This window comes from Osmerus eperlanus, chromosome 11 (genome assembly GCF_963692335.1).
Source record: "Osmerus eperlanus chromosome 11, fOsmEpe2.1, whole genome shotgun sequence".
In the NCBI taxonomy this organism is placed as follows: Eukaryota; Metazoa; Chordata; class Actinopteri; order Osmeriformes; family Osmeridae; genus Osmerus; species Osmerus eperlanus.
In genome coordinates, this window is record NC_085028.1 from 2,450,814 (window position 1) to 2,463,491 (window position 12,678).

General features: G+C 46.4%; 1 protein-coding gene across 3 annotated transcripts; it reads left to right on the plus strand.

Annotated features, from left to right (window-relative positions):
• Window positions 1–458: 458 nt before the first annotated feature.
• On the plus strand, window positions 459–8,277 carry fam168a (family with sequence similarity 168 member A). 3 transcript variants are annotated; one of them, XM_062472330.1, is made up of 9 exons: window positions 459–681; window positions 2,478–2,575; window positions 5,674–5,782; window positions 6,222–6,313; window positions 6,468–6,548; window positions 7,209–7,354; window positions 7,493–7,670; window positions 7,817–7,950; window positions 8,127–8,277. In XM_062472330.1, the coding sequence occupies exons 3-8, from the start codon at window positions 5,721–5,723 to the stop codon at window positions 7,927–7,929; spliced, it is 672 nt and encodes a 223-aa protein (XP_062328314.1). In that variant the 5' UTR covers window positions 459–681; window positions 2,478–2,575; window positions 5,674–5,720; the 3' UTR covers window positions 7,930–7,950; window positions 8,127–8,277. The 3 variants fall into 3 exon arrangements, with proteins under 3 accessions (XP_062328314.1, XP_062328313.1, XP_062328315.1); XM_062472329.1 differs by lacking the exon at window positions 2,478–2,575 and having other exon boundaries at window positions 460–681; XM_062472331.1 differs by lacking the exons at window positions 2,478–2,575; window positions 5,674–5,782 and having other exon boundaries at window positions 465–681.
• The last annotated feature ends 4,401 nt before the right edge of the window (window positions 8,278–12,678 follow it).

Genomic DNA, 12,678 nt, shown 5'->3' on the forward strand with positions numbered 1-12,678 from the left:
AATATTGTCCATGTTGCCTTATTTATTTTGAACACGAGATGGTGCTGTTCTACTTCCATGATAATATCTCTAGGTATTTTCGTTTACAGATAGGGTTCGAGTTTAGACTGGTATCAAGATGAAAATAGGCGTTTGTATACAATCGTTTGTTTTTTCTCTACGGCATTTGAACTGTAGCCGAGGTTGTAAATAATGCGCACAAAAGATTTTGAGAAAAACAGTTTTGGTCATGCGTACAAAACGTCATAAAATAACTCAGATCAGAGTAAATGTGTTGTCTAATATCAATAATATCAATTTTATTAGTGCTGTAAAAGTTTTACATTTACATTTACAGTCCCTGACGTTGTTCTAATCATCATTGCTAATTATCTGACATACCTTTCAGAGTCAGTACTCTATCATATAACACTGTTTGCAAGTGCCTTGTACCCCCGTCCCCCATCCCTCTCTCTCTCTCTCTCTCTCTCTTTCTCTCTCTCCCTCGGCATCCCCATCCCCCACCCATTGCCTGAGTGAGAATCTCTGTTCCCAACGCCGCTCGGAAGCCCGAAAATCTCTGGAGCAGAGCGAGTTTACAAATAGACAACCAACGGTTATCAACGTGAATCTACGATCTTGAAGGGACAGCAAACCCTGAAATATCACATCAAAAATCAATTCAAATACCACGTTTTGTTGGTAAGTTTAAGAAATAGCGCAGTATTTAATGTGTTCATTTCCAGCTAACGCGTTAGCTAGGCTCATTGTGTTCTCTCCAATTGTCTTGACCGCTGTAATATTGCTAGGCTAGCAATGACACAAAAATGCATTGCAGCTAAGCCTAGCTAGTCTGGTTATGATGAGTTATGATTAGAACATAGCTAACCGGATAGGCTAACGTCACTATATTAGCTATTTGCCAAGTAACCCGTCGTGTGGAACTATGTATCATATATGCTGTATTATATATATTTTTGTAATGTGAGGTTGACGAGATAACGTTGACGTGAGCTAACGTTATGTAGCTAGCTCGTTGGGTCCATACGCTGAAATGATGGAAGTACGTTAGCTTAGCAAACTATTAGCAAACGTGATGGGATTTCTCCTTGTTAGTGCATACGTGCGTTGGAAAGTGATGCCCACACACACGCTCAGGTCGTGCTGCTTAGGTTTTCACCCTTCGCAGCAGCAACCTCCACGGTAGCTAAGAATGGAGCGGTTTTTCAAAATGGTGTCGGAAGCTAGTGTTTGTGACCATTTTTGTCGATCCATTTGGTATGATATGACTGGAATGCAGAATGCAGCAGGAGTCGTGCGCCGTCTAGTTTGTCACTGGCGGATGGACAGACTAGCTTTCTAATTGTTACTTTATAAATTACATGTACTGCACCAAAATCTGATATTTTCCTAACATCTCTTTTGCCATTTTATAAAACATAATACGTATCTGTAGGTTAGTTATATTGGTACTAGCCAGCATTTCGACTACCACTCGGAATATATAGACAAACGTGGTGACTCGGCCATCATTGTACATTTTTGTGGATTTTTTTTAACTTTTTCTTCCAACGTGGTCATTTTGCTAAATTCTTTAGAACATTTTATGCAGTTGTCAGCGGGAAGCACCATATCTCCGCAATATTTAAATTAAAGTGCTTATCAATCGCATTAATTGGTCGGATCTTTATTAGTTTTAACCAGTGTAGGTTAAGTTGTGCAAATGACAAGTGTATAGGCCCTAGCTACAACTTTTGAGCAAGTGAAGTTGCACCGCTGTCCTGAGTCAATGAAACTGGAACCATGTTTACGTTGCTTAAACGCGGCGTGGTTGAATTGTAGGCCAAACAATGCGGCCATAAAACTGTCAATGCAGCTCCTGCCTGCACGACCAAATACTTTTCTTATCATTCCGCGTCGTGCATGAATAGATCATTACAGTTCATTTGTTTTCAATTGACCAGACCCACCAGAGAAAATGTTGACTATTAAGACTGAAGAGTTTGTCATGTCAACATGACAACGTGTTGAGAGAATAATTATCTCCGGAGTTATATACTGTTGCCCACTGGAACACGTTCTTAATTCTAGGTCCTGTTTGAAAGAGTAATTCAGCTCACCTGTTCATGAGACAGGATTGATAAGGGGATTGAATGCATGAGACAAACATTGCATTCCTGTTTCACATCTGAAAACGTGTAGAATCTAATTGTACATTGTGCTATCTGCATGTTAGCTTTTAGGCAGCGTTTGACTAGGTGTGATTGATACGTTTGAATTAGGTGTGTTTGGTTTGAATCACATTCAAAGGTTATAGAGTATTGCACATTGTTGTGACTGTAATTGTGTTTTTATGTGATTGAAACAAAAGAAGCCCTAGAGTGTGAGCATGTCAGGTAGAATTTGAGCATGTTCATGAACCAATTGTGCTTTATGTGGCTAAGGTTCCACAGTTTAAACTGTGTATTCACCCGTTTTCTCTCTGTGTTAATAAACAGGCCCTTAAAGCATGAGTTGGACACTTTGACTCTAAGGAGCTTGTTCCATCATATTTCATCAGGCAAATCCGAACCCAAAGATAAGGCACAACTGAAAGGTTGGTTTTCAGTCCAATGACATTCAGTTATGGGGAGACAAGACACCTTCATGCTGGACCAAGTTCCTCCCAAAGACCATCTAGAACACAAAAGCCAGTCAGAAAATGCTCAGCCAAACATATTCATGTAGCCAGTTAGTAGTTACCCCTTGAAAAATAAGAACCTAAGAAAAGAGAGGTGGCTTGCATGAGGAGGTTAGAAATACATCTCCGCTGTTGGCTGTCCTAGATCAAAAATAGACCAGCAGCCTTTTGGAGCTACACCCTCAGGGCAGCTTTGAAAGGAAGGCATTTTATTTTATTATTGATACGCCATGATAGCCCCCCCCCAGAAGGCTGCTTCATGGTGTAAAACCAGTGAGAAAAGTAATCAGTGGGATTTGATGGTAAGATTAGCATTACTAATAATAATGCAAATATATTGGTATGCACTTGGGATTCATTGTTGGTTCTGAACAGACTCCCCGTGCGAACGTGATGACATGGTAATGCCGGGGCCTGTGATGGCTGAGAGGGGGAGGAGGGGGTGCCAGCCAGGCATGTCTATTGTACATGTTTTCCTTTAAGGAGTGGGAGCGATAATGCTTTGTGCTGATAGGTTTATTCATATGCCATCCTCCCCTCCCCCCTCTCCGAGTAGATCAGGCTCCAAAATAGTCTCCCATCATTGGATAGAAGGAACATTATTGCTGTTGTTAACACACACACACACGCACACACCTCCCGTGTCTCGCCTGTGTTGTGCTTGAGGGGAACAAAGTGATGTTAGCCTGGAACTCTGTTTCAGACTAGATTAAGTGACACTGTTCCAGCCAGCCAGTCTGACAAGTTCCTCTTCGTCTGGTTGTCACCGCCGTTTCCCTGAACCTTTTCACCCGGGGGTGGAATTCCATGGATATCCATCCTTCGAGTCGTCGCTGGTTCAAGCGCAGCGACCCCAGGCCGCTCTGGAGTATGTTACACTTAATAGAGTGTTACGCGTGATCAAGTCCCCTTAGCCCAAGCACCCTGTCGGGGAGTCAGGTAGGCCAGACCAAATGCTGTCAGTACAGGGGCTGTGAACAGATCAATGTATCATCAGAGAGTGTGTGTGTGTGTGTGTGTGTGTGTGTTCGCACACACACACCATTTTTTTTGTGTTTCAGACACCCAATGAGGTATCTGTCAGTCACTCCCTCCAGGAATGGAAGGAGCGTTTCTCTCTCCCTCCCCTCTTTCACACTCAGCCCCCCCCGTGCGTTGGTGTAGGGTGATTGTCCTGCGGAGAATGGCCTTTACAATCGGAGGTTGCGGTGGAGGGTGGACTGAATGGAGGGGCTTAGGTTCAGAATGGGCCCTTCACAACCAGGAGCACCTCATCTCACCACCACCCCCCCCCCCCCCCCTCCACTAAAACAAAGCAGGCCGCCACTAAAGACCCCCACCCCCTCCCTACCGACTCACACCTATACATGTACCACATGGGCCCGCCTCACACATTCACAGATAAACACACCGTCCCTCCCTCTTTCTGTTTAGGAACAGTTGGGGGGGGGGGGGTCCATGGGTCGAAGGACCCCTCCGGGTAGTTAAGCCACCTGTCTGCTGACTGGCTGTCATTATGCGTTAACCTAACAAGCGAAAGGGGGGGGGGGGGGGGGGGAGTAGAGGTCAGACTGGAGGTGAAAGGGAGAAGAGTGGGGGGTGGGGGCATGCTAGAGAGACTGGAACAGGAGGGAGGTGGGGAGGGAGAGACAGGTTGAAGTCAGGACAGGAGGGAGTAGCATTTCTGTACGGGCACCTCGCGCGCGTCGCTGGGTAGAGAGGGAGAGGGAGGGAGGGATGGGGGGGAGAGGGAGGGAGGGAGAGGGCTGTTTCCTATTTTGGGAGAGGGAGCGCGAGACTGGAGGTGAGACGAGTGTGGGAGGCGAGAGGCAGATGGAGACGATCAGACAGGTGATCAGAACAGAGGCTTGTCTGATGCACCTAGGTAGTCTCTCCCCACTCCTAATCAGCAGCAGTCGGCATGGAATTGAGTGTGTGTGTGTGTCCTCTGACTCCTCATCCTCTCCTCCTGCTAGCAGTAGCTTGTTACACTGCAGGATGGCACACTGTCATACACAGGGCTCTCTGTGTGCATCTCCACACTCTCTGGCCTTAACAGCGATGCTTGCACCGTCTTCACTGTAGAGTCAGGAGCTGAATAATTTATACGTGCCCCTTTCATATCTCACTCTTTCTAAGGGTGGGTGTGCATCTGTTAAAAGCCTACAAGGAATAGCTGAATCAAATACAAACCTTGTTAATTTTTAATAGTTTTGGCGTCACACTGGCCAAGACACTGGAACCCCCCACCCACCACACACACACACCTCTGTTTCCATTTCCCTGGTGGGTATGGCTCATCAATGTATCGATCCATTGCTTGGCAAAGACTTCTCTCTCTCTCTCTCTGTGTCTCTCTCTCTCGGTGTCTCCCTCTCTCTGTGTCTCTATCCCCCTTATGTCTCTCTCTCTCTCTCTGTGTCTCTCTCGGTGTCTCCCTCTCTCTCTGTGTCTCTATCCCCCTTGTGTCTCTCTCTCTCTCTGTGTCTCTCTCTCTCGGTGTCTCCCTCTCTCTCTGTGTCTCTATCCCTCTTGTCTCTCTCTCTTTCGGTTTCTCTCTCTCTCGGTGTCTCTCTCGGTGTCTCCCTCTCTGTGTCTCTATCCCCCTTGTGTCTCTCTCTCTCGGTGTCTCTCTCGGTGTCTCCCTCTCTGTGTCTCTATCCCCCTTGTGTCTCTCTCTCTCTCTCGGTGTCTCTCTCGGTGTCTCCCTCTCTGTGTCTCTATCCCCCTTGTGTCTCTCTCCCTCTTTCTGTTCGTCCTCTCCGGTGTTTGTGTGTCTTGTCATTGGCTGATCTGTTCTTATTTACAGCACATGTCATGCACACAGACACACACACACACTCTTTGTCGCTTTTAACACCTCACCCGCACACACACACACACACACATGCAAAGCATCTGACCCCAACACACACACACACACTAACCATTTGCTTTGCTCGGTGTGCTCGTCTTGTGGTGGTTTTCTCTGCTCTGTCCATTGTAATCATGATCTCTCGCTGTTTTAATTTCAGATTTGCATATCCACTCCCACCTCCTTCCTCATTTGCATACAGCAAGAATGGCGAGCGGGCACCCTACTGACAAATACAGTTTCATGTACCAACCAGACACGCACAAGAGGTACGGAGACACACACACACTCACGCACACGCACGCACCGTCTGAGGCAGACGCACTCGGGTGAGTACACACGAGGAGGAGTGACACAGGGCATGGTGATTTGACGGTGTCCACACACACACACACACCCCCACCCCGTCGGAACGGCAGCTCTGTTCTGCTGGGGGGACTCGAGGGATCGTGCTCAGCTTACAGCTGTGTGTTTATAGAATTTGGGAGTGTGAACGGAAAGGCTGCGCGTGTGGGAGTAGGCTTGATTATTTAGCGGCCGTAAGTCTTCCACCTCTGCTGTTCCCTCCCTCCCTCTCATGTTCTTCCTCTCACGGTCTCACTCACTCCCTCTCTGTCTTTCTCTCCCGTATGTTCAATATCTCGTTTTCTCTCAACCCCCCCTCTCTCTCCCCCATCATTTCTCTCTCTCTCCCTCTCTCCCTCCCAGTAAGAACAGGTTACCCTCCAGTATGAATCCTGTATACAGCCCAGTCCAGCCCGGTGCCCCCTACGGAAATCCTAAGAACATGGCCTACACAGGTGAAACACACATACAACCCCCCCACACACACACACACACGCGCGACACATGGAAAAGGGTTCCGTCCCCCCCTACCTGAAAAGTCCGATACTCCATGCCTGTCTTTAGTCTGGGAAACACTTGTCACATGTCACATGCTTCTCTCTTCTCCAGGCTACCCTGCAGGGTACCCCGCGGCCGCCCCCACCTACACCCCCAACCTCTACCAGACAGGCAGCCCTGGATATCCCCCAGGTGAGAGAGCGCCTCTCGCGTCACCACAGGTTGTGTGTGTGTGTGTGTGTCTACGATAAGAGAGAAGTCGGCCGGTCGTCAGTTGGGTAGATGTGAATGGAACTGTCTGGAACATGGGACCAGCTAACAGCTTGCTCACGGTCCTGTTAGTGACGCGCACGCACGCTGTCGTCGGCAACGCCCACACGCTGCTGTCCTCCTGCCCCTATAGCAGATGGGCTGATGCCTGCACCCATATGCTGTGTGGACACCACACACACACACACACACACACACAAGTTTCCATGATCAAGGACACGGCAGCTCGTACACGGACACCTTTACGCTATTTCAATTTTTTGGCGTACGTCATGATTGATGGAAATTATGGAAAGAGTGTGTGTGTGTGGTGTGTTTTTGAGAGGGAAAGAAAGCACGCATGCAGTCAAGTCCCATATTCACTGATTTCCCTTTGTTCCTGCGCTCACTGGCGGTGTGTTGTGCTTTCATAAGCCTTCAGTAAACATGACCTTCAGACGCCACCTTGTGGTGGCCAGAGTGGACTGCACCACAGGAAGCAGGGAGAACAAACACGAGCTGCATTTGAATAGGCCGAAGGTGATCCACGAGTGATTTATATTCTCTCTTTTTTTCTGTCGCTCTCTCTCTCTCCCCCTCCAGGATATACTGCAGCAGGTACTCCATATAAAGTGCCTCCCACCCAGACGAACGGGGCCCCCCCACCATACACCCCTACCCCCAACCCCTACCCCACAACCATGTACCCCATCCGCAGTGCCTACCCTCAGCAGAACCTCTATGCACAGGTGAGCGCACACACACACACACACCCAAGTGAGCTCACACATTTTGTCACAGTCCACAGGTTGTACTACCGCCTGCACACGCACGCACACACACACACACACACCCTCCCTGTGTAACCTGCTGTGTGCTTCTCCCAGGGAGCCTACTATACCCAGCCAGTGTATGCAGCCCAGCCCCATGTGATCCACCACACCACCGTGGTGCAGCCCAACAGCATGCCCTCCGCCCTCTACCCCGCCCCCGTCTCCGCTCCCAGGAACAACGGCATGGCCGCCATGGGCATGGTCGCCGGGACAACCATGGCCATGAGCGCCGGTGAGTTCTGCAAAGTTGCCCACGGCGATGTATTTGGGAACGCTGACTCCTTGCTGGCGAGTGTGGCGCGAAACCCGCCCGGCAACGTGGGCTTCGGTGGGGTGGCGCCGTTCTGATTGGCTGACATAGTTCTCCGCTCCCTGCAGGCACACTGCTGACCACGCCCCAACACCCTCAGATCGGAGCGCACCAGGTAACCGTGCCAACCTACAGGCCTCAAGGAACACCTGGATACAGCTATGTCCCCCCCCACTGGTAGAGCCCCCACCCACAGCATCATGTGAGTCCTCCATCGATGATGCTCCTCTTCCTTCTCATCCCTTCTCATCCCCCTCTTATCTCGTCTATCTCCTCTTCCTTCTGTCTTTCAATGTTGGTCTGACCTCACTGTCTACTTGTTGCACTAGAACTGTCAAACTCTCCTTGACATTCTGATTGCCCCCCCCCCCCCCCCAGATCTGGAGTCCAACATCGTATGCAACTACTCAAGTCTTATGCGGGCTTCTACTGGTTACCATGGAAACCCTGCACCTGTCTGCAAGAACAAGAACCTAAAGTGCAACTGCCACTTTATACATTCACTAGTGTTTATACAACTAAAAAAGAAGCTGCTTGTTTTTATTATAATTTTTTCACTCTTTTACTTTAGTCTTTTATTTGCCAATTTGAAATCGTCTACAATTCTTTTCATTCTTTCTCTGATATACCCTTCATTCCTCCACAAGGTAATTCCTTCAGCTCCAGAGTGCTAACGGGTGTGTGTTGTTCCGCTGGTGTTCTACGTTCTGTCTGTGGGTTCCCCCCCCTTGACGGTGCACTGAGCGCTTCAATTATCTCCACCATCTTAATCGTCATACAACAACAACGACAAAAACGCCACGCTGCCAATTGACCTAACCACGGTATCAGCACAGGGTTTGGATTTCATTCATTTTGACACTCCTTTAAATCGTGTTTTTTCCCCCCCCCCTCGTCTGTTCTTTTTCATGAAGGCGAATTTGTCTGTGGCTGACTCCTCCACCTCCTCCATCTGTGTTCATCCTCCTTTCTGGTCGTCGTCCCTCGTTTCATTCCTCTGGTGTCAGTTGGTGGACCACTTTTTGACCAAGGTGGTCTTCCGGCGTCTGTATAGCCATCTCCTGACCAGACGCTGCTGTTCGAACATGGTGGACTGTCCCGGCCAGAGCCACAGCACTTACACTGCACACTGTCCCGGGAGTGTCCCAGTGTACACACTAGCACACTCCTCAGTATGCAGGACCCTTCTAGCTTCACACCGTGTTATTTACTAGGTCTGCATGTCGGCCATTTTGACTGCTTTGGAAACTCCATTTCGCTTTTTTTTTTTTATGTCAGGTTAGCGTCAGCTGATAAATTATTGACTCAAGATGTGGCTGCATTTGTGTAACACTGCGTGTACATGGCGTGGTCACGTGCTTTTTAACATGCGCACACACACACACACACCCCCCCACGCGTATAAAGGTTTTGTCATATTGAAACCAGTAAGACGAAAGAGGCACTTCATTCTGTCTCTTTACGTTGCTAAATTGAAGACACGCATGCAAACACATACACACGACATAAGTAAAGGTGCCATGTGGGGACACGTCACTCAAAGCGTCTCCTGTGGTGCAGAGATAAAGGGATTAGGTAGTAGTACGGGGTGGGGGGGGTGGGGTGGGAGTGGAGTGGAGTGGCATGTTGGGTGAAACCCAGGCCGTGTTTCAGGGCATAGCAGCAGGAATCTGGGAACTGTAGGCTCTTAGGAGCAAAGCTACAGGTCATAGCAACATATTTACACAGAGGAAGCCAAGTTGTTCATTGCAATAAACAGGAGGGAATGCCTCCTAGGCATTGTTTTATGACCGTTTGAAAGTGGAACTGAGATTCTTTTGCAGGAATAAACTGTTAAAATAACAATAATCAGCCCTAATTATGAAATGTGGGTGTTGTATCCAGCCCCCAGTCCTTGGTAATTAACAGTTACTGTAATAAACATATCAACAAAAAAGTTATGGAATATCTTCGCGAAGAATTGTTGCACAAGCAAGCAAAAACATGACAATTCATACTGAAGAGCAGGTCGTTTAAAAAAAAGGGGTGGTTTTTATTGTGATTTAATAAAACAAAACGATAAAATCAGTGTTTTGAGAGATTTAGTCCTGATAATGTTTGTAGTTGTAGAATATGCTAATACTCAACAAATGCGTGTATGATTTCTATTCATAAAAATCTTATTAAATCAACCACTATGTCAGTGTTTTCACTTGGCAATGGGTGGAAGGTGTTTTAAGTTTATTGTTTAATTTTCCCTCAGTGGTTTTTTGAGCTTATGGGTCAGCGTCATTCAGGTGTAGTACGCACTAGTTTTGGTTCTAACGAGAAGAGCAGTATATTTATAGTGAGTGCTGCAGTAATATGTTCTAGCAAAGCATGGTTGCATCAACGTGGCAGCTACTGTTTGTCTTATTGCTATTTCCACCTTTTCGAAAAGCTATATTCAATAGTCTAATCTCTAAGGGAGAGAGAGAGATGTTCATGAATAATTTCATTATGAGCCCCTCTTTGTGCCATATGTTAGTAGCTGTCAATAAGGTAACTGAAGTCTTGTTTTGGTATCTGGTCTCTGGTTTTTACTCTAATGGGGGGGTCTCTCGTTCAGCCATTGGCTTCATTTGAGTTTCCTGTGTTGTCTGTCAGGTCTCTGTGTGTGTGTGTGCTCCTGGTGTGGTATTCGTCTACTGTCAAAGTGATGTGTTCTGCAGACCCCTCCATCAAACCCCAATATTCTCCTTGCTCTGTCCGTTCATTTCGACCTTGGCCCAGAAGGAACCCCAGCACCCTCTGCAGAACGTCCATATTCAGCCCAGTGTATGTCCCAGCTTCAGTCTAGAATGTTCTCAGAAATTGTGAATTGCTGGTCCAATACGCTCCACCGGTTTAATAACTGATCCACATACCCTTCCCAGGGTGTAGGTGGCGCTGTTGTCACATGGCTTACATACACCTCATCGTGCAAGCTCTGAACTCCCATTAGGTGAAGGTCATTTTATTAGAATTCTGCCTGAACTTTCACCTGCACTTATTTGAAAGGATTTACAGACACATCGTGTTTTGGGGGAAATTGACGTGTTCATCATCGTGGTTTTAATCAACAATTTCCTCACTGTTTTATACATCATTCCAACTCTGAAGGCATTTCCAAAAAAAAATAAAAGATGTTAACTTGGAACAAGGATAATTGTGCTTTCTGTTTCCCTTTTTCTTCTATTCTGTACTGCACCCATCCTGCTCAAGTCTCTCTCTCTCTCTCTCTCTCTGCCTTGCAGTTCTAACATTGGAGCAGTTTTCATAAACTCTTAACTACTATCAAAGGAATAGTAGACTCATCGTCTTCAATGTTCTACAGCTTTTAAGTTTGGTTGTCGAGAGATTTATGAACTTCAAATTTGACACTAAATGTGATGCAAAAAGTGGAATTTCCTTGTCTTCCATTCTACTTTTGTCCCTGGAGCAAAATAAGGAACAACCCACCCTTGAAGTTTGGTACCCAGTTTGCACAAACTATGGTTAACGTTACCATGCAGTTGTGGCAGACTATGGCACAACGTTTTTTTGGGAATGTTGTGAGAACTGAATTGTATGTTAGCTATTGGTCCAGTGTTTAGGACCGACATCAGGCTTGTGATATGAAGTGTAAATCTGTTTTTAATTTGGGTTTTTAAATGTTTTCGTTCACATTTTTGTTTTTTAGATCAGTTAGTGATCTTAGGTATAACTAAGCCAAGTTTGTAATTGTATAATATTTACTGTAAGATGTAGAACATTGAATAACTATTAAAATTTTCCTATAAAAGGAAGCCCATCTTTGATTTTATCTGTTATTTTTTTCCAATTCAGAATAAACAATGTTAAGAATACACCCGGACTGCTACAGTACATGGTGGTACCTGGAGGATCAGCAAAGCTGAATACGCAACAAAGTACACATGATTGCTTTATAGGACAAGACGATGGTTATTTTGGTGCCCTAAAATGGGGAAGCTATGCACAAAATGGGACATCGTTTCTCAATGGTGCATCCGATATATCCAAACTTTTGACTGGTTCTGTACATTTGGAAATACTCAGATTAAATCTGACACTGCAGTTTTCCTTCAACATTGCACAAAAACAAAACAAACCATGTCCAATGACACTACATTTTCTCGAGCAAAAGCTGCTAAATAAAATGGTGCAGAAGCACAGTTGTTGACTTTAAACAGCAATCAACTTCTCTCCAGGTTGGTTTATGTGGACCCAGTATGAGCTGTCCTGACAGGCTGTTCTGAGTAACAGACCAAGCCTTGCTCGTGTGTATCCTGGTGTGCCTGGGCTTGAAGCCTCATGTTAATGCTTGCATTATTTGGGGTGAGAAGGAAATCAGCTCTCTATTTGAATACTAGTTGGTATCAACCAGGATCTGTTATATGTCTGTACAGTGGGCCTATCTGTTCAATATGTCTGTTTTAGTAGTGCTTGTTAAGGTGTGTTTAGATAACATAATTGAAGGAGAAGAAGTATTAGTTGTGCGAGAGGGTGTGATAAGTCTGTTTACCAAAGGTTATGTCTTACATTGGCTGGTGGTTACAAAGGTTGTATGCTACATTGTGTGTGTGTGTGTGTGTGTGGTGTGTGTGTGTGTGTGTGTGTGTGTGTGTGTGTGTGTGTGTGTGTGTGTGTGTGTGTGTGTGTGTGAACCAGTGTCTTCTGCCAGGGTTTGGAAAGTGCACCCTCTCTCACTTCTCTCTTTAGACCCCCAGCCAGACTTCCTGGGTTGAGCAAGACATACCACGCCCAACACACACACACCGTCACACATGCAATCTCTTCATTCAAGCCGAAGATCTCTGCTTTCAAATCGCACACATTATTTAGGTGTTTCTAAACAACAATTGGTGTGTCAGAAGTCAATACTGCTGTGTGAACTCATAGACACAGGTGATACAGTAGATCTGGTTTCAGC

Coding starts and splice junctions, on each gene's coding strand:
- fam168a (XM_062472330.1), top strand. CDS start 5,721: ATGGCGAGCGGGCACCCTACTGACAAATACAGTTTCATGTACCAACCA. Junction 6,549..7,208: donor CAGCCCTGGATATCCCCCAG/GTGAGAGAGCGC, acceptor CTCCCCCTCCAG/GATATACTGCAGCAGGTACT. Junction 7,671..7,816: donor AACCATGGCCATGAGCGCCG/GTGAGTTCTGCA, acceptor CGCTCCCTGCAG/GCACACTGCTGACCACGCCC.